Source organism: Lissotriton vulgaris, chromosome 5 (assembly GCF_964263255.1).
Source record: "Lissotriton vulgaris chromosome 5, aLisVul1.2, whole genome shotgun sequence".
NCBI classification, from domain to species: Eukaryota; Metazoa; Chordata; class Amphibia; order Caudata; family Salamandridae; genus Lissotriton; species Lissotriton vulgaris.
The window spans coordinates 1,257,184,501-1,257,206,437 of record NC_141693.1 but is presented as its reverse complement, the minus strand read 5'-3'; the positions used below and the strand labels follow the sequence as shown (position 1 = coordinate 1,257,206,437).

The 21,937-nt window shown below is 41.2% G+C and overlaps 1 protein-coding gene across 1 annotated transcript in view; it reads right to left on the bottom strand.

The window, feature by feature from the left end:
• LOC147712426 (uncharacterized) overlaps positions 1 to 21,937 on the bottom strand; it is a 1,115,452-nt gene that overhangs the window by 679,058 nt on the left and 414,457 nt on the right. The window contains exon 7 of the mRNA XM_086919651.1: positions 292 to 398. Within this exon, the coding sequence (XP_086775777.1) occupies positions 292 to 398 (107 nt within the window). The remainder of the gene's footprint in view (positions 1 to 291; positions 399 to 21,937) is intronic.

Genomic DNA, 21,937 nt, shown 5'->3' with positions numbered 1-21,937 from the left:
TGGCAGTCCAACCGCCCCACTCGTAATAATGCAGACAGACCCGCAGTATGGCAGTGGTCAGACTGCCACAGCGAGTTCCACAGTCCAATGGACCACTGTACTCGTGATCAGGCCCCAAGTGTTTCAGATCATGTCATTAAAGGTTGTGTCACACTTTGAGACCAAAGTGGCCTAAAAAATTAGACAAGAAATGCAACATTCTGTTGAACTTCACAGCGAGAAGAAATACTTCACTTTGCAGAGTTAAAAATACAAAAAGATCACTTTGAATCACTTAAAAAGTCACTGTACCTGTTTAATGATGGTCTTAACACAAGGTATTGGCAAACCCTTGTGGTTCGATTTAACAATCCACTTGAGAAGATGAGACCCTTGGAATTCAAACACCATGCAGATATCTAAAACCGGTTAAAGGCAAAAAATGACAAACAGTGGCAGATTGTGTGAGGCCTAGTACTAGAAGAGCATAATGGCTACTTTTTGCTGGTGTGTCCATGAGTAATCTGGCTCCATGTTATTTTATTAATCTAATCTGACAAAAAGGTGATTCTCGTTTGATTGCACTATAATGTGTACAGCCAGAAACTTGAAGATTGCTAACTAAGCATTTGCTGTCGTGACAGCATAACCTCTGGCCCGATTGTCAAAAAGTACTGTGCAAATACGCTCTATTCTCTGTTAATTTCAGTCTCATAGGAATCCCTTCTACTTTCCGTTAAACTCAAACACGGTGTCATGCTTTAGTGGATGTGATTTTCTGAAATTTACCCTTTCCTATTGCAGAAAAATGGCTGGAGGTGGTCTATAAAGTCCTTGCCAAACTACAAAGTAGATGCCATCTTGGTGGCAGATTTATTGGCTTAAAGGCCATGTCCAAAAATTATAATTTACGTGTCAACCAATAGGAGACTACTACCTGGGACATTGTTTGACTACAGCTTTAATGCTTAACAAAAAATGCCATACATTTTTTTCCAATTTGTCTACAAATCCCTGTATGACTCAAATCGGGTTTGGGAGTAAAACTCAGTTTGCTATCAAATTGAAATTAAAAATGGTGTGCAAATTTCTCATCACACAATAATTTTCTCAAGTTGTCCTGTGATTGTTTGGATAAGTTAAAGGCATGTATTTTTGTGACTGTGCAGTTCAATGTTATGGTGGTTTTATACCTCATGTTACCGTCATAAACATTTGTACAGCTCTCAAGTTAAAAACCAAAAAACTATTGGTGACATTATGATGCATTCATATACACTTACATTTGCTATGCAGTTTACTTATTACTGTATTTTATTATGTATGTGGTTCCTTGATGTTTCTAGTCTTTTGTTCCACAGTGCAGCTGGTGTAGTACTTCAGGGGTAAACTGATGAATATTTTCATTGTACAGGAGAAGTCTGCATAATGTACCCACATTTCAATTTCCTTGTATTCAGATATTCTGGGGGTCTCTTTCCTGCTTCACATTGGATAGAACTCTATTCAATTGGTATGTCGCAGCATTGTGGTCTGCATAAGGCACCTACATATCACTTTCCTAGTATTCATTTTTGCTGGGGGTCTCTTTCCTGTTTCACATTGGATAGAACTCTATTCTATTGGTATGTTGCAAGCATTGTGGCTTGCCCCATTTGCTGTTTGTTCTCAATGTATGAGAATGTTGTTGATGTGTGGCTGTTAGCTAGGTTTGTTTTGAACAGTGTTTCACGTGATCCTTCCTGAGTGGCAGAGAGGAGCTGAACACTGTTCCATGTGATTCTTCCTCATTGGTAAGGAACTTTATTGATAAAACACATGATGCCCTTTTCAATGCCCTTAGGATGTGTATGTGTGTGGAGTGAAGATACCTATTGCAAAAACATCGATGTCCTCACGTGGGTTGAGTGAGTGTGTTGAAAAAAGACCTGTTTCTAAAACACTAGACACCCTTACAGGCGAGGAGTGTGTGGGGTGAAAGATTCCCTGTGCTAAAACACAACATACCTTTTCATGGGATGAGTGTGAGGAGCGAAAGATACTTGTAGCTAAAGGATTAGCTGTCCTAACGTGTTATAAATGTGTAGGTTGAAAGTCACTTGTTACTAAAATACTGGGGTTGAGTGCATGGGCTAACAAATTCACATTGCTAAAATACACAATGCCCATATGTGGCCTGAGTGTGTGGGTTGAGTCATATCTTTTGCAAGTGAACATTTTATGAATATTGAAAGATACCTCTTTTAATGTTTAGTAGTTTCTTTGTTTGTGTGAGTTGTTGTGTCAGTGTTTGTTGGTGTGTTGTGATATTTAATTATTTTGGTGTACCGAGTTCTACTAGTGAGTTAAGCTCGTCTGGCCGAGTGGTGTAGTTTGGCGGTGGTCAGATGCAGCATGTTTTTGTGGTGTTCTTTTTACATGCACCATTTGATGATGCTCTGAAATTTTGCATAGTCTGGTGTTTTTGTGGCCTATATTTCCATTCTGTTTCTTAAGGTGGGAAACATTTCCTATGTGTTTCAAAAGAATGGAGATGTTAGGTACCCAATGAGGTCATGGTTGTGAGGGTTCCCTGGAGGGCAGTTGAGCTACACAGACCGGAGCAGAGCATCTAACTACATCTGCACCTGGTGGGGTCATTTATGTATCAATATAACTTACCATAAACTCTCTCCTAATCTACTGTTGTTGTATGCCTATTTCTACATGCCTACCTCCATCACAACAGGAATCTTTGGTTAGAGTAGCCACAAAAAGTGAGTTACTGAAAGTAAGTAACTTCTTCCTCTGATGGATACTTCTAACAGCAGATTCGTTACCTTTACAATATATACTGTCGCATAACCTCTAAAAGACAGTATGTCTTAAGAACTGACTTAGACAATCTTGCGGGACAAGTAGGCCAAATTGCCCTTCACCTACAATATACTGTCACGTCAGTAGTTTGTTTAAGAGTATAATTGAAGTTCCAGCTCCTTAAGAACAAAGAGTAATTGTTATCTTTTTTAGGTCTTTGCGAGTTTCACACAAAATTCATGAACATTTTTACAAATTTGACAGAATACTTTAGGCCACTGTTGAAGAAAGGTGCTGAGTTTGTGTGGTCCAAGGAGTATGATCGTACGTTTCAAAGGATTAAGGAAGACATTTTGAAGGCTCTTGCTTTACAACCATTTGTTGAAGGGAAAACGTTGATTCCTACAGTGGGTGATTGTGAGTATGGTCTGGCGCAGTTTTATCTCAGTCAGATGGCAGGTGCTAGAGTACAGTTGGTTTTGCATCAAGAAATTTACGACACGCAGAACACAAACACTTAGTGCCTGAAAAATCTACTAACATTGCCTGCATCTTTCTACATGTCGACCTGCATCACAACAGGAATTTTCGGTTAGAGTAGCCACAAGAAAAAGAGTTACCGAAGGAAGTAACTTGTTACTCTAATGGATACTTCTAACAGTAGATTCATCACCTTTACAATATATACCACAGCAGTACCTCTAAAAGACAGAGGGTCTGAGGAACTGACTTAAGAAATCTTGCAGGACCGAGGAGGCACACTTGCCCTTCAGCTACACACAATGTCACAGCAGTAGGGCTTTGTGAATGTGTGCACCAATGCAGAGCCTGGCATTGTACAGACCGCTCAGCTCATTGCCAATAGCGTAGCAGCAGCCTTGGCCTTGGTAGAATGGAACCTGCAGTTCTTTTGGGAGTTCTTCTTGGCCAGCAAATAGCAGATATAAATGCAGAGGACGATCCACTTCATTATTTACATCACCTTACCGTTCTTGGTTTCAGTGAACCTCTGGAAGTGCTGACCATCTACAATATGGTCTCTCTTATGGTCAATGTAGAGATTAGGATCAAACCAATGGAGCCTCGTGTTTCGAGGGGTGTGATGGAACAAAAAAGGCTGGCAGGAGAATTGCTTGACTGACATGGAAGGGTGCTACCAACTTTAGCAGGAAGCAGCCTGAGTGCTCTCAACCAATTGTCTAGGAAGAAAGTTGTGCAGATATATTGCATGGAGTGTGCCTGTTGTTCGTCACTTTTTGCGGACTGCATGTGTGATAAGTAAGGCTGTAAGGAGATATAGCGACCAACTGTGCATAGGCCCAAAAGGAATGCATATGAGGAACATCGAGAATAGATTTAGATCCCAGAGATGGATGACAAATGGATTTGAAGAAATCTCATCACAACTGGGGAGTTAGAGAGATTGGGTTGATAAGGCAAACCTAAAAAGACCGAAAGGGAGGACAAGCAAACCTCAATTGTGCTAACTGCAAAGCCATGAAAGACCAATGACAAAACATACAACAAAGCATCTGACAGTTCGGCCTGCATAGGGCTGAAATGACAGAACTCTTACAAGACCAGAAGCCTTTCCCAGCACTCTGGCATCTGGCTGCAAGAATGACCTCTGCCACTTCAGGCGGCATATCAAAATAAGTCAACGATTGCTGCTTAGTCTCAATACATGAAGGTGTAGGTTGTGAAGATCCGGGTGGAGAACCCTCCCCTGTTGCTGAGACCAGAGGTTCTCCTGAGGTGCTAACCGGCTTGGAGGGCAAATGCTCAGGAGTTCTGGGTACCACACACTTCCGTCTCAGTCTGGGGCTACTTAGATGACTGGGGCCTGATTTCAACTGACTTTCCCCAACACTCGAGAAAGGAGAGGTAGCGGCAGGGACGCCTACACAAGAGTAATGTCCTAACGCAGTTGGAATGCATCTCCAAATGACCATGCGCTGAATCTTCAACAGTGTGCGTTCTCAATAGCGCAAATGAGACCTAGTTAGGGCAAGCCCCACTGCCTGAAGATGTCTTGTACCACCTCAGGATGGAGACTCCACTCGTGGTCCACCAGCTGAAGTCTGCTTAGCTCATCTCCTCTCGAGTTCAAGGATCTTGCTAGGTGGTTGGCTATTATATAATCTTCTGCTGGTCCAGTCACCTCTAGAGACTTGAAGCCTCTTGGAAAAGGATCGAGGAACTCACCCGCCCTGCTTGTTGTAGTACCATATGGAGGTTGTGTTGTACGGCAGGACATTGACCATCAAAGCTTAAAAAGCTTGACATGGAGCTGGCTCTCTGCTGGAGACTCCCGATACCACCCCCGAATGGCATCCCAAACCCAGCAACGACAGATATATTGCAACTGTGACATCTGGGTGGGAAACTGTGACATCTGGGTGGGGAAGGAAAGTGGCCTGATAAATACCAGTTTGGTGCTCATCTGCAATCACACGAGGTCCTGAGCCATCTCTTGCAAGATCTGAACAAGAAAGTGCCTGTGCCAATTGGTATATGGGATAAAGAGGACACATGAGGCCAGAAGCCCCAGAATCATCATCACCAATACTCAGTACAAAGTCGGATATAAAAAGATTATATCTTGAATGCACCAGACTTACTGCAGCTGTGGAAAAGCCTTGCTCACTACTGTTTCCAGAATAGCCCTTACGAAGGAAATCCTGTGCATTGGGTTCAGGCAAGACTTCCGCTTGTAGATAAAAAACGTACCTTCACCTACCTTTTTGTAGAGTTGTCCACACATAATCTGATAGCACCAGAGCTTTCAGTCGTTTCCAGAACAGGGGAAACCCATCCAGTAACTTCAAAAGTTTCAATGATCCCTTCTACACATAAACACTCCAGCTTTACATCCTTTTGAAGGGTAACTGAAATATTCCTAACTTTAAAAACCACTTGTGTTGGACCATCTTTCAAATTCAAATTAATATGTTGTACATAACCCTTGACACAGCCCACTTTATTGGATAAAACATTTATTTGAAGGTTTTATATAGCGAACAAGACCCTTGCGGGTATCAGAGCGCTTTACATGTCAGATGTAGGAAACAAGAATAGACATAGAAAACACAGTTATAGGTGATTCAGATATACAATACTCAAATAGATATAAAACTAGTGATTAAAATACAAAGCTCTATAAAACAGACTAATAATTAAAATACAGTAATAAGTCAGTAAACTCCTGTGAGTTTAGCCATGAGAATCGCTTTCACTTCTTTTTTGAAGGAGGCAGTGGAAGGATTCAGTCTTGTTTCTGTGGGCAAAGCATTCAGATCCTGGGAGCTATTCCAGGGAAGGATCGGTTGTAGGTTTTTTTCTTGGCAAAACAATGTGGTTTCAGTAAAAGAGTCTAGGTACTCCTGAAGGCTCTATTACCAGCAGAGAGCCCCAGTTTCTGAGCTAGGTAGATCAGAGAATTGTGGTGTAAGGCCTTGTGCGCCATGCATGAGATTTTCAGATGAATTCTAGCTTCAAACGGTAGCCAGTTGAGGGCTCTAAGGTCTGGAGAGATGTGAGAGAATCTCTTTGAGCCAGTAATGAGTCTCGCAGCTGAGTTGATAGCGGCTTTTTGCGGGGCTGTCGCCGACCTTGGGAGGTCGCATAAGGTTACAGCCCCATTTTCCACTTTTGGAATTACTAGGGCTTCAACTGCTTGTTTGAAGTCGTAAGCTGGCAGGAAGGGTTTCAATTTTTGCAGGGTCTTCATGTGGAAGTTAGCTCCTTTTGTAGAAGCGCTGATATGCTTCTGCATCTTTAGGTTACTGTCCAGAGTCACACCTAGCGATTTTGCTGATTTGACAGTGAGAGGTTGTCCTTTGAGACCTGTTAGGTGCTTCATCCAGCCCAGGATAGTGGATGCAGGGAATTCCTGAAGAAAATTGTTTACAAAATTGCTAAATAGCAATACAGTAGAATCAATATTTCTAACGTGAACCGGAGGCTCTGATTTAGGGTCAAGATAAATTCCTGGCATTTACTGATGTGGGGAGTTCAACAGTGTATCCCCATAACCTTAACAGGGAACATAAATCTTGCCCACTGTTACATTTCCACAAAATTATATTTTTGCCTCAAAATAACTAATTCAATGGGTTTCCTCCATAACTGTAGGGTAGCGCGACCTTTCCTCGAAGGCAAATGGCAAAATCTTTATCAGAAACTAAGGAAAGTCTTGCTTCTGAATCCATCATCATTGTGACCGCAATACCATTAAGGGATACTTGGTCAGAAGAATGCTCACAAATAATACAATACACACATTTGACATTATTAACAATGTGCAACACTACCTCAGGAACATCTGTTCCAATTTCAAACATTTTCTCCTTCAGTACATTAGATTTACAACATTTCTCAAGCGGCCCCTATGCCACCTGTTTAAAAATGACTTTTAAAGCAGGACACTCTTTGAAATTAGCAAAGTGATTAGAACTTGCGCACTCGAGGGAAAATATTTTTCGCTTTTATAACAGCGGAAGATGGTCTCTTCTGTATGGATGTAACAGCATGAACAGTAGATGCACTATCCTTGTGTTTCGGTAACGCCTAGATACACAATAAGGAATGTTCAAACTTTTTGGCAATAATTAGAACCTCATTAAGATCAGGATCGTTTATTGACCAAAGTTCCTTACAAATTTTGTCACATTTGAACTCTGCCATGAATTGGTCTCTTATCCTTTCATAATTGCTATCCACAAAACTGCAAGCAGAAGGCAATTTTCACCCAGCCATGCCAAAATCCTCAACCCATTCCTCACCACCCTGCTTTCTTTTGCCAAAATATTAACATTGCAAAATTATAAAAAAAATTGGGAAGCAAAAGGTTATCTAGAAGTTTGACTGACTTTTCAAAATAGTTAGGCAATTGTGAAGCATCCCCATCACCTTCAGATTCAACTTCTGGTGAGTTTTCAAATATTTCTTGACCTACAGCCTCTCGCAGCACTGCAGTAACATCGATGCTTTTTTGCCTGGAGACAGATTTAGGACACAAACTCTCAAATAGTTTCTAAATATGTTTTTCTAATTGGTCCAAAGAAGATGATGTTTGCCTGGAAAAGGTAGGAAAAAAGAGGCGCAGATGTTTTGCATGACAGGCTAAAAGAAAAAGAAAGACGTAAGTGACTATGAAAGATAGGAACCTGACAAAAAAACGCAACGAAAAAGTAACCACTGACACAAAAATGTGCCCGTAATCCTGCTGAAAAGTAAAAGGTTAATAAAACGTGATTAAAATGAAAAAGTCTTTCTTCCCATTCTGGAAGTAGAAGTCTGACAACAATGTCACTGAGGGAAGAGGGAGGGTCCAGTCAGTCAGTCAAAATACCTTTATTCGATTCTTGGGTATCATACAAGTTTGCATATATACATAAATTAGTTCTTAAGAGACCTATACAAAAAAGACTGTAAGAACTGTTGCAAAATACATGATTACACTTTAAAATTTAGGACCCGACACATATATCATCCTCCAGCATCGTTTTAACTCCCCCTGCCTGCAAGCCATATTTGATCAAATTAATTCAACATATCAGTGTGCAACACATAAATATTACATAAATAATACTATAAAATCATTCAAAAACTTAATTTCATATTACTGTTCATAACATTTCCAAATTAATAAGGGAGTTCTTTTTTATTTTTTTAAAGTTTTTATTTTTCTTTTACAAACATAAGCACAATTCTACTTGCACAAGTTGTATTTTAACAATTACAGTAATTTACTTAATTTCTAGTTTCTAAATCTCATCTTTAAAGTATGCCATGCAGAGGGTAGATCCCACCAAAATAAATTTAAGACATTTTACACAGTAAAATGAGTCTAATACAAAACATAAAAGACATAAAAAACAGCGACCACAAATTGACCAGTCCTCCCTTATACCCTCTAATCATCCTTTCTTTGCTTCTCTTTCCATTTACTTAGTGGCTCCCATATTCTTTTCCCCAAACGTCTTCCTCTCCTCCCTTTCCGGGCATAAATATTTTCCTCTATCTTGTGAGCGTATGGCGTATTTGCCAGCCAATTTTGGAATTTTGGGGGATTTTTATCTAACCAAGCCCTGGCAATTGTTAATCTGTAAACTGCCATTAAAACAAACATAAATTCTGTGTACTGCTCATGCTCCTGCTCAGCCAATCCTAACATAATCCAAGATGGGGTAAGACAGATCACGATATCCAGAGACCTTGCTAAGAACCCCTCTAGCTCCTTAATCAAAGATTGCAACTGAGGACATGTTGCAAAGATGTGTATGCTGTCTGCTTCCAATTCATTACACCGGGGGCAATTAATTCCTGTATTCCCACCCCATTTTGCAATCCTAGCCGGAGTAAAGTAAAGAAAATAAAGTGTTTTATAGTGCTGAGACTGCAGAGGGGCTGCACTTAGTATTGTGCATCCTAAATTTAAAGAATCAAAAAACAAATTACTTTCTACCCCCAATTTTTCTGCCCACATCTAACTAAATTTCTCTAAATCATCCTGCTTTTCCTTCAGCAGAGCTGCGTAAAAGGACCTAATTGTGCGATCCCCCATCAATTCTATTTTCTCCATTATTTCTATTTTATTAAAGCCTACTGGGCCTCCTGCTTTGTTCTTTAAAAAACTCCTGATCTGGAGGTACTTGAAGAAGCCCCTGTTATCTATACCATATGACTCTTGTAATTCTGAAAACTGTTTAAAGCCATCCTGAGTAAAAAAATCACCTATTTGCGTAATCCCTCTTGTTGCCCATTCTGCCATAGTTTGATCAGCAAATATTTCCGCTGGGAGCGATCTATTATTAATCAGGGAGACATATCTGTTAAATCTCCCCATCTTAACTTTCTTTGTAAAAGCATTCCATACCGTAACTGCCGCCATAACAGTTTTAAACCTGGTTCTCTTAAAATAACTGAAATCTGTACATTTTAGAAAACAATTATAAGCATTTGGTCCAAGTACAACAGCATATAATTCAGTAGACATGGTTTGCGTTCTTACATCATCCGTATTCCCCCCCAATTAGTCCTTGTATATATTGCAAAACAGAGGCCATATAATACAAACGGAAATCTGGTGCACCCCAGCCCCCTTTTTCCCTGGGAAGTGTCATTTATCTATAAGCTCTCCGGGTCTTGCCATGTGCCCAGATGAACCTGTTACATAGGGCCTCTATACCATTGAACCAACTGGCTTCAAACAGCAGAGGTATGGCCCTAAAGAAATACAAAAATTTAGGTAGAATCATCATCTTAATGATGTTAGTACATCCTACCAGGGATAGATGTAAATTATTCATTTTTTCCAAGTCCCTTTTAACTTGAACAATCAAAGGATCCATATTATTTTTAACGATCTTATCAATTTCTGCTGTAATTCGCACCCCTAAATACGTTGCCTCTCCCACCACCCTATCGTCAGTGCATACTACCCACTGGTTTTTAACAATCTGGGTTTTAGTGCTGTTTAAACTATAGTCTGAGAATTGACCAAATCGCCCTGCTTCACCCTCAATTATACTTATAGCAGCTGTAGGTCTTGCAGTCAGAATGGCCACATCGTCTGCGTATGCTAGCATTTTAAATCTACATCCATTTAACATTAGTGGGGGAATTTGAACATTATTTTCCAATTTTCGTATATAAGGATCAAGGTATAAAGCGAAAAGCAGGGGGGAAGAAGGACACCCCTGCCTTGTACCTCTCTGGATGTTAACTGCAGAAGACTGACCTCTGTTAACCCTTATCTTAGCCGTCGGGTTTATATATAGGGATTGTAAAGCCTTTATATATCTTGGTCCTATACCATTCCATCTCAAGACTTCCCACAAATACCTCCAGGAGACCCTGTCAAATGCTTTCTCAGCATCCAAAAACAGGGCAGCCATGGGATCTTTTAGAATATTTGCTACGTCAAATGCCATGACTACCTGTCTAGTGTGCTGAGTTGTTCCCTTGCCTGGTATAAAGCCATGCTGTGAAGGAACTACCAGTGTTTCGATTATCCTAGATAGTCTTTTCGCCAAAATTTTGGAAAATACCTTAACATCTGCATTCATTAAAGTAATGGGACGATATGACCCCAGAGCGTCTGCCGGTTTGCCCTTCTTTGGTATTACAATAATGTCTGCACCGCCCCATGATTCTGGAACAGACTCACCCAATTGTGCCAACAACATTACATTGAAAATTTCATTCAGAAGGGATGGTTGAAAGATTTTATAAAATTCTTCCGGTATTTGATCCGGACCAGCTGCCTTGCCAGATGGTAAATCCCTCAGAGCCTCCACCAGTTCGTTCAGCTGCACTGCCTCTTCCAATCCATTTCTGTCCTCCTCTGTTAGCGCAGATGGCTCTATCTCACTTAAATAAGTCCTAATATCTTCATCCCTTTCCTGACCATCTAAGGTATATAATTCCGTGTAGAAACATTTAAAAACTTCTCTAATCTGATCAGCTTCCTTGACCGTGACTCCCTGAGAATTTTTAATCTCCTTAATATCAGCCAACCCCTCCCTTTGCCTGGCTCGTACCGCCAATATATGCCCTACTCTCTCACTAAGTTCATATACCTTCTCTTTATTTGCGACATACTTCTCCACTGTCGTTTTCGCTATCCCATCCATAGCTTCATTTTTTAGCTCGATTATTTTCAATAATATCTGGTCAATTGGGGATTGTCTAAGTATAGCTGAAATAAGTGCTTCCTCTGCTTCCCTGATTAGTTTATTAATTTTTCAGCTTTTACCTTTGACTTTCTTTGCATCTTAATAACATAGCTCAGGGTTTCCCCTCTTACACCAGCTTTAAAAACGTCCCACACTATCCCTAGTGCTGCTGAATCCCTATTTATCTCCCAAAATTCCTTAATCCAAATATTCATTCTTTCTCTATAAGACTGATCCTGTAATAATGCTCTGTCAAAAGTCCATTGTCTTATCTCTTTATTTCTCCTTTGTCCAACTTCTGCAGTTAAGACTAGCGGATTATGGTCTGAAATAATCCTTGGTTCCCTATCAATCCTTAATCTATCCATTAGGTCTCTCGAGATTAAGAAATAATCCAACCTAGCCATTCTCTGATGTGGGGCTGAAAAGAAGGTACTCCCATCCAGATTGGGGTGACATCTTAACCATGGATCTTCCAGCGAGTTATTCATTGCCATATCTGCTACAGCTATATAAGTCTTTTTTTTCCTCCCTGAATATTTCCTACCGGGGTTTAAAAAACTACTATCTTCATCATGTAGGTTCAAGTCCCCACATAATATGATAGGCTCCGGCCATTGTGCTAGTTCTATATCTAAATATTGAAAGATATCTGGATCGTCCCCTGTGGATCCATAAACCGAAACAACCGTAATAGTTTCTCCTCTAAATATTAATTCTGCTATGACCCACCTCCCCCACTGGTCCTCTTTCTTTCTTTTGACCTGTGTGTCATGCCTCTTGCCTAGAATGGCTACTCCTCTCGTCTTTGTATTTTGATTCGTTTTTGCTGATACATTAAAACCGAGCTGATCTAGCAAATAAGCCTTTGTACCTTCAATGTGTGTTTCCTGAAGGCACACCAGATCGGGATTAAATGATTTTAGCAGGGCAGCAGTTTTAAGCCTTTTATTCAACTCATTCAATCCACAAATATTTATCGAGACTATCCTACAGGTCATTATAGTTCTTATTCTTTCCTATTTTCTGCTTACACCTGTACCAACAATTCTCAATCTGCTTCATTGCTTCCTTATCAGTTGATTTTTTTACAACACAGTAGTTTAGCTTACCCCTCAAGTCGTTCTCTACTCTCCTCTGTGTATTGTGTTTGTGCCCACCACCTAAGTGCAAGTCTCTCCCCCCCCAGCCCCCCCCTTTTCCCCTCCACTTCCCACCCCTTTGGATCCCCCCCTTGGTACAGGCAAATAGGTCAATCCTGACCTATGTGTAGCCCCTGTAGTCTGCAGAGTCGCAATAAGGGAGTTCTAATGAAATTAAGCATAGCAATACAAATAGCAGCAGTGGATAAAGAGCGTCCAGTCTGATCACAGGTTCAGAGTGAATGGGAGGAAAGGCACCACCCTAACTTTGATCCTGAAATACCTGTAGTTAAGTGAGACTGAAGAAAAGTGGGCACAGTCCACTACTACGTGAATGTTAATGCGAGTTAAAACCACTGTGCTTAATGACGGAGCTCCGTGAAAGCAAATAGACGGTGAGTAAAGGCAGAAGATTCAACACATAGAGGATTGTTTGCAGGGAGTGTGAGACAAACGTGTGCAGAAAAAGTTGTGCACCAGTAGGAGTTGGCACCTGCTCGTAAGATCCGCAGGATGCGATCGAGTTGATAGCACGACGAAATGCACAAGGACTACTGAATGGCGCGAGCAGCACTAACAGTTGAGTTTCACTTGTAACACCCCAATTGTATGAACTGGATAAAGGGATATTTGGATGTACTACAGTGGTGTAGAGTGTGGTTAAAATACAGTACCCTGCCTAATTAAGAAGAGCTGTAACTGATCGCTCCACCATTCCAAAAGTTTGGAAGTTTCTCCTGAAGATTTATGGGCACAAGTAGATCCACCCAAATGTTGCCAATGTGAATTTAGAGGTGGCCAGCATAAAATCAAGGGGAAAATGGTGGTTAAACAACTTCTTTATTGGAAGAAGGAGAAACTCCATCCAAAACCAGCCTTGCCTCTGCTAATCTCCCAGCAACGGTCTCCCTTTAAGCCATAACATTGCCAACATTCCATAAAGAACATACCAACAATACATAAAAATGTGACACATTGGAAGATACCAAAAATATTTTAAGATGAATAACAATACCACAGAGATAAGGAGCCCAACTGTTCTCTGCAGATAGGCTCTGACTGACTATAGCAAGCCCACCTTGAGCAGCCAGTCAATGATGCATAGGAATACTTGTACACCCAACCTCAGAAGATGAGAAGCCACCACACCATCTCTTTTGGGAACATCCATGAAGTCGAGCTGCAGGGTAGGACCGCTTCATGAAATATGTGACTCAGTCCAGTCGCTTGAATTTGTCCTTCTTCAAAAAGGTATACTTTTTTGGAGGTCCAGATAAGGGCTGTGGCCTTTGTCTTTCTTTGGCATGAGTTTATAAAAACCTTTATCCTTCTCATGTCTTGAAGCTAACCCATGGTGCCTTTGACCAGTAGGAGATGGACTTCTGGCATCAAGATAAATGATGTGTCCACTGAAAACTGCTCGGGTGTGGGGGAAAATAAGTAGTGGGGATGCAATGAAAGACACAGCATAGACCCTTTGAACAATGTCGAAAACCCATTAGTCTTATGTGATAGATTTAGGGGTGGGGAAGGTATACTTTATTCGATTTGCCACAAGCTGATCGTGGGCCTGAAGGCAAAGTAAAGCAGAGAACTGCTGCTCCAAGGCATAGAACTGGCAGATGGCTGTTCCAGCTATAGTGAGTGGCCTTCACCACCAACACACCTTCTGCCTTGACCGGACTAAGGGGCTGACTTAGAATTTGGTGAACAGATTCCTGACGTTCAAAGGATATAATGCACTTATAATAAGGCGACCGGCATAGCCATCACATTTGCAAAGGAGTAGCCCGTCTAGCAAACTCTAAATCAGGCTCTACGTTTACTGTTGGACCGAATAGGAAGGTTGATGACACTGAAAGTAATCTATACCTCTGGAAGAGCCCCTAAACTTCCTATGCTGCTGGTGGAGATATCTGGCAGGAACAATGGAGTGGTGTGGCTCACTGGTTAGAGGCGGCAGACCCTTAATCAGAGAACGGCCCGGGACCAGGGTTCAATTCCCGATGCGGCAGGGTCGTGGACCAGGGTCAAACGGACTTGATAATTCTCGCCTTGGTGCCTACTCTAACCAGGGAACACACTCGGCAACTCTGGGCATTAAGCTTGCCTCATCTCTACAACGGCCCCCCCACAGACGCCGGGGATGCCTGGTTTCACCTTGGAGATACCCAGAAAGGGACCATCTCACAGGGCAAACCAGGACGGGTTCCCCAGCGGTCTTCAGCGCCAGGATACTCCTTGGAGTCACAGTGCGCTTTACAAGACCCACATTTACACATTTACACAATAACAACATGGATCAAGCAGTAGCTCGGCTATCTTTGAATGGCCTACATGCTTAGTCAGTCATCTCTCTGAATAGTCTAGATCCATCAAAATGCATATCTACAAGGAGCGCTTAAAAAACCCCTGAAAACTCAAAATATTAAAATGCAAACAAATTGTCAAAATAATATTGAGGACAGAAAGATCATCTTCCTATAGTTTCCATTTAACGGACAAAATACTGACTACAAAAATATATAGCACAAAAATATTCTTACTAAATAGATAAGTATATTAAAAAGTTAATATTAGACAATGAACTAGATTTATAACTTTATTTATTAAAACATTTATTACATAAAAATATATATAACTCACAAACATAAAATAAAATCTATACTTTACATTAAATGTAAAAAATAAACATTATATAAATTAAAATGATGATTAAAATGAACAATAACAAAAAAAAACTATTAACCCCTTCGCTGCTAGGCCTTCCCCCGTGCTAAGACTTTTTTTTCTTATTTGGGTTAGTTTGCACCTAGGCCCCTGTAATTGTTTGTCAACATAAGGCATGGGTACTCACAAACATTTTTCAGGGGGCCGCAATATTTGGTCTTTAGTGAGACAAAGGGCAGCACTGATGTTAGCAGGAGAGGGGGGGTGTAAAGTGGGTGTAGTGGAAGCCAAGCATGTATATCTACTGGCTGAACTCAATTGTGCAATGTGAAACCAGAAAACCTGGGATAAATCACAGCTTCTCCACTTGTCCAAATTGTGTGACTCTGGGCAAATTTTTTATTTCAATTTCCCTCCTTTTTTTCTTAATTATCACATATAAGAGGACCTCGAAATACATGACTTCAGGATGCGTGCTGAACAAAAACATCTCCTGTGCTTGGATATAATCACTAATGGCATTGTTTTCGGGGGCAGAGCATGAACGTTTCTAAATTCATGCTTGAAAACCATCACTTTAAAAAATACTTCTGAATGCACTGCTATAATTTGATTTACTAAGGTGAAATGGTTCTACAGGTCAATGAAATACACTTTTAGAATTTTGAAAAGACTATTGTATTGTTACACATTTGCTGTCTTTAAAAATGAAGGTGCTCCTAATGTTAAGGGCCTGGTTACTTAATTTTGTTTAACTGCAATTAACCTTTAAATAAGTGCTTGCTGTATATTTAACATTTTTAAAGCTCAGTGCTGAGTCAAGTTAACAGCAGCCCAGTGCTGCTACTGCTAAGGGGCCGCATTTAAAGTTCAGGAGGGCCACATAGGGACCCCAGGCCGTACTTTGAGTATCACTGACATAAGGTATCCACACCAAATTTGCGCCCTTTTCTTCCAATATCATGGGGATTTTAAAGGTACCCAGGGTTTGTGGAATCCCCTGGAGGGGACCCAGAAATTAGCTAAAATACAGCCAGCTAAATTATTATTTTCTTTTTATATGGATATGGAGAAAAAGTGCTGCAGAAGGAAGTGTCTGTTTTTTTCCCTGCAAATGGGATCAACAAAGGGTTTGTGGTGCTGAAAGCACCATCTTCCCAGCTTTCAGGGACAGGCAGACTTTTGTCAGAAAACCAAAATTTCTTACACAGTTTTGGCATTTTACTAGGACATAGCCTATTTTTGCTACTTTTGTGCTGTCAACCACCTTCCAGTTAGCGGTAGAAATGGGTGTGAAAGCAATAATGGATCCCGGAAAGTTATACATTTATGAAAAGTAGACAACATTTTGAATTCAGGAAGGGGTCATTTGTGAGGATCCTTCAAGGTTTTTTTTAACAGAAACTAACATTTGAAATTAGGAAAAATTGGAAATAAGTTGAAAAAAACTGCCATTTGTGACTACTTTTTCACCTGTAACTTCTTCTAAGTATGACAGATGTTTGAAAGCAATATACCATTACATTAACTGGACCATTCTGGTGTGGTTATATAAAGGACTTGTAGGTTCACCAAGAACCCAGAGCCAATAACTAAGCAGCGTCTTACAATGGTTTTTCATTGTGTACCGGGTATATAGCAATTCATTTGGTAAATTATGAAGAGTGAAAATTTGGTATCAAAGACATCTATGTATTTCCGAAGTGGGAACAAAATATAGAGTTTAGAAACAGTAGCTATTTGCACATCCCTGAAATTGAGGGTACCCATACTAGCATGTGAATTATAGGACTTATTTCAAAGTGACTTCGTTTTTACACATTGTCTTATATTTGGAAGGCAGAAATGCGTAGAAAGTCAATAGGTAACAACAGTTCCTCTACAATTCTGTGTTTCCCAAAGTCTCCAGATGAAAATGGTACCTACCTTGTGTTGGTAGGCCTACTGCCCGCAACAGGAAACAGCCCAAAACATGGACCCACCATATTTTTACAGTGAAAACTGACCCTTTTTTAGCGAAGTGCCTAGCTGTGGATTTTGAACCCCAGCTCAGCCAGCACCTAGGGACACCTAGCAAACCTATACATTTTTGAAAACTAAACACCCAAAGGAATCCAGGATGGGGTGACTTCAGTGGCTCTCACCAGGTTCTGTTATCCAGAATTTCTTGCAAACCTCAAACCTTGTTAAAAAAACACATTTTCCTCACATTTCTGTGATGGAAAGTTTTGTGATCTGCGGGATCCAAAAAATTCCTCCCACCCTACATTCCCTAAAGTTGTCAGATAAAAATGGTACCTCATGTGTGTGGATATGCTTAGTGCCTGTGACAGGAAACGGACCACAACGCAACGTGGGCACACCGCATTTTTACAGAGAAAAATTATCCCTTTTTTTCCAAAGTGCCTTGCTGTGAATTTTGAACCCTGGCTCTGCCGGCACCAAGGGAAACCTAGAAAACCTATACTTCTTTTAAAACTAGACACCCAGGGAAATTCAGGATGGGCTGACTTGTGTGGCTCTTACCAGGTTCTGTTATCCAGAATCCCTTGCAAACCTCAAACTTTGTCAAAAAATACATTTTCCTCACATTTCCGTGATGGAAAGTTTGGCATGCCGATCTTCGGTGGCCCCCACCCCTAAATCATTAGAAGATACTGCCCCATCACACTGTCCAGGGAGGGCTGAAAGACTGATGGTGGGGGCATGGGCATTCCCATCTTGGACAGCCCCCACCTCTATAGCAATACAAAAACAAATTCCTGGCTTCTGGTGGGCTTTCTGTTTCCGTAGCAGTCAGATTGGGGAAAGACTAGAAATTCGCTGGGGGGTGGGGGCGATTGTCATGCCCATCTTGGGCAGCCCCCACCTCTATAGCAAAACAAACAAAAATCCCTGGATCTAGTGGGATTTCTGCCCCCCCCGCGGGGGGGGGAGGGGCAGAAAAACTGAATTGCCCCAAAAAGACATTGGGGGAGCTAAGGTCTTTGCCCAGGGGGCCTCTCCCCCTCCTTGGTGTCTAGTGGGTGGATCCCTGCTTGGGTAAGGAGATTCTCCCCTTTCCAACGCTACCTCTTGTGACTTTCTACCTGTTCAGGGGGCTAAGATAGCCTCCTGAGCATATAGAAAGTGAAACTTTAATGAGCCTATTAGCTCATTTTAGTTTTGCTTTCTATGATATGACTTCAGGGTGACCTGCATGCTGACCGTCATTTCACAGAAACCAAATAGACAGCCTCTGGAGTTGGGGAAGCTCTTCCCCAGCTCCTGAGGCTTTACTGGGGAAAAATAAATCCCCGGTGCCCTGTGTCGGGACGGCCGAACACATGAGCACTGTAGCTCAGGACGGATCCCGGACGTCCTGAGCACCCAAATGGTTGATAATAATTAACAATAATTCAAAACATCATATCAAATACAAAGAAAACTACATATACAATAAAATATTATCATTAAAAAAGTTAATCAAATCTAATATCTGGTAAAAACTATTTTACAATTTAAATTGTTTTAAAAATAAAATAAAAAATCTCTGCCAAATAAAAACACAACATTTACATAAACAAAAATTACACTTGTAGAGGTCAAATCAACAATTTCCACTGCAAAGTAAGCAACAGTAAGAGATGTGTTGGACTTTGGAGGGGTAATATTTACTATTCCCACTCTAACCTGATCAACATTGTGGAAAGTGTTAGACATTGGAGGAGTCAGATTTTCTCTTCTCACTTTAATGTAAACAACTTTACAGAAAGTTCTGGAACTTGGAGGTGTCAGATTTACTATTCCCACTCCACCCATATGCAAGAATATAGATATAACCAATCCGAAACCTAGTTTAGCATTGACAATGGGGTGGATTGTCAGGCATTCCTGGTTTCTACCATTGTTGCTCTGGGGTACCTTGTGTAAACCAGTTTGTGGTGTGCAGATTCCTAAGACTGGGATCTCTGATGGACAGTATCATGGCAGCTACAATGTCAGGATTGGGATGGCTACATAATTTGAAATCTAGGTCAAGAGCCAGGACTTCCAGGACATCACAGGCAGCACAAGATATAGCACAGTTACAACAATTGCAAGGCGACAGGCAACACTGCTTTGCATAACTTGCTGTGTCTCCAAACAATGAGGCACATAAACTTTTTGGGGTCTTCCCATTCAACTCCCTCGAATATGGATTGGCCACTTTAACAAACTGCATTTTGTAATACATTAAGTAGGACTGCAGAAGTTCTACTCATATACTGCAAAACGCTATTTGCTAACGTTTTTGAGGTAAATGTGGGATGGATGTGGGGAGCGGTTTCAAACTGGTAAATGAATTTCTACAACATAGGAGTGGTTTAGGGGCAGTAAAGAGGGGCTTAGTGAGACATAAGAAGGGACTTTGCGAAGGATATGCTAATTCAAGGACCTACCCACTAAAGAGTATGCCCCTTGCTATTCACAAAAAACATTTCTAAAGATTCTACATCCCAAAAGGCCACGAAAAATATGCAAATATACCCCAGCCCTGCCTTAGAGTAAATCTTTTGCCACACAAGGCCACTGACAGGTACTGCAGAAAACAATGTAGGCAGGAACATTGTAATAAATTGGGTTGTTACTTGAGTGGGGTGTTAACCCTGCTCAAGCAACAGTCACATTCCTGTCTGGGTGAACCACAAAAGTCACTAAATTAACCTGTGCTTAACCCTATGGTAGCTTAGCACAAAAAAAGGCAGACTTCACTTAGAGGCAATGTCTAAAGTAATTATGCAGCACACAAACAGTAATAAAGTAAAAAAAAAACACAAAACAAGAAAAATCCCACACCAATTAAAAAATATAAAGTACATTTTAATAAAATATTTGACACCAAAATAACAAAAATTAAATCAGTAGAACTAAAGTCATGAATTTTTGACATTGAAGTCAAAAGATAGGAACTAGAATGTCAGTGCAGCAACCGCAGACATCTAGTTGTGTGAGACTGGGTTAGAGTGCGAATTTGATACAAAAAGTTGATTGGGCCTGGTGGGCACTTAACTTCTAAGAAGTGTCAGTAAAAAGCAGATTAATAAGGTATAATTCCGCAGGCCAAGGCTGAGGATGGTGTCCGAGGAGGAAATGTTGTTATCGGGGAGCCGCTGGACAAAGTTGTGGTGAAGATTTCTTTTTTGGGGAAGCTGATAATTTCCAGCAGAACGAGGCTGTAGCTGACGAGAGTTCCACAAGGCCAGATACCCCTATGGCCAAGGACTGATGACCAGGATTTGCTGCTTTGGAAAAGTACATAGCAGATAAGCATGGACGAATTTTGCGAATCTGGTGTTCGCGAATTTGCGTATTTGCAAACTCGCAATCCGCAAAATCCGCGAATTCTCGCAAATTTGCGGATTTTTTTTGTGTTCGCAAGGGTTTCTGCCAGTTCGTGAGGGTTTTGTACCAGTTCGCAATTGCGAACTTACTTGTCGGCTCGCAACGGTCGCGACTAAAAATTAAATCAGTAGAACTAAAGTCATGAATTTTTGACATTGAAGTCAAAAGATAGGAACTAGAATGTCAGTGCAGCAACCGCAGACATCTAGTTGTGTGAGACTGGGTTAGAGTGCAAATTTGATACAAAAAGTTGATTGGGCCTGGTGGGCACTTAACTTCTAAGAAGTGTCATTAAAAAGCAGATTAATAAGGTATAATTCCGCAGGCCAAGGCTGAGGATGGTGTCCGAGGAGGAAATGTTGTTATCGGGGAGCCGCTGGACAAAGTTGTGGTGAAGATTTCTTTTTTGGGGAAGCTGATAATTTCCAGCAGAACGAGGCTGTAGCTGACGAGAGTTCCACAAGGCCAGATACCCCTATGGCCAAGGACTGATGACCAGGATTTGCTGCTTTGGAAAAGTACATAGCAGATAAGCATGGGCGAATTTTGCGAATCTGGTGTTCGCGAATTTGCGTATTTGCAAACTCGCAATCCGCAAAATCCGCGAATTCTCGCAAATTTGCGGATTTTTTTTGTGTTCGCAAGGGTTTCTGCCAGTTCGTGAGGGTTTTGTACCAGTTCGCAATTGCGAACTTACTTGTCGGCTCGCAACGGTCGCGACTATGTTGTTTCTACAGCTGGTTCATCATCACAGGCTCCCAGCACCCTCTGTTTCACCACTGCCACCCTCTGTTTCACCCATACCACCCTCTGGTACATCAATGCCACCCTCTGGTTCATCATCACTGTAGATTATGGGGGGGGGGGGAAAGCAAGCACACCTGCCCTGCTTCAACTGATATGAATTAATTTGGGGTTGGTTTATTAATGTGTCACTGTTTTAAAATTCCAGCCTGGCACCTGATTCCTTATCTGTAATTTGCTTTCTGTTGCAGCGCAATTTTTTTTTCCAGGACCTTTGTGGCCTACTTGTAGCTATTCTATGAGCCTGCTGTGAGGGTCAGAGCAGGGTCATACAATTGTTGCAACTAGCAACTGAACTCTGGAGGGGTCCCAGTCAGGAAGCACTACAGGGAATGGTTACTAATGATGAGTTTGAACTTTTGCACCTGCTGAGTGCTTTCAGTTTTGCAAAACTCGTTTTTCTGCAATTTCGCGGGATTCGCGGGGCGCGAACTTGCGCGAGACCGAATTCGGAAGCCGCGAATTCGTGCGAATATGCGATTTGTTTTTTTGCGGTGTGTT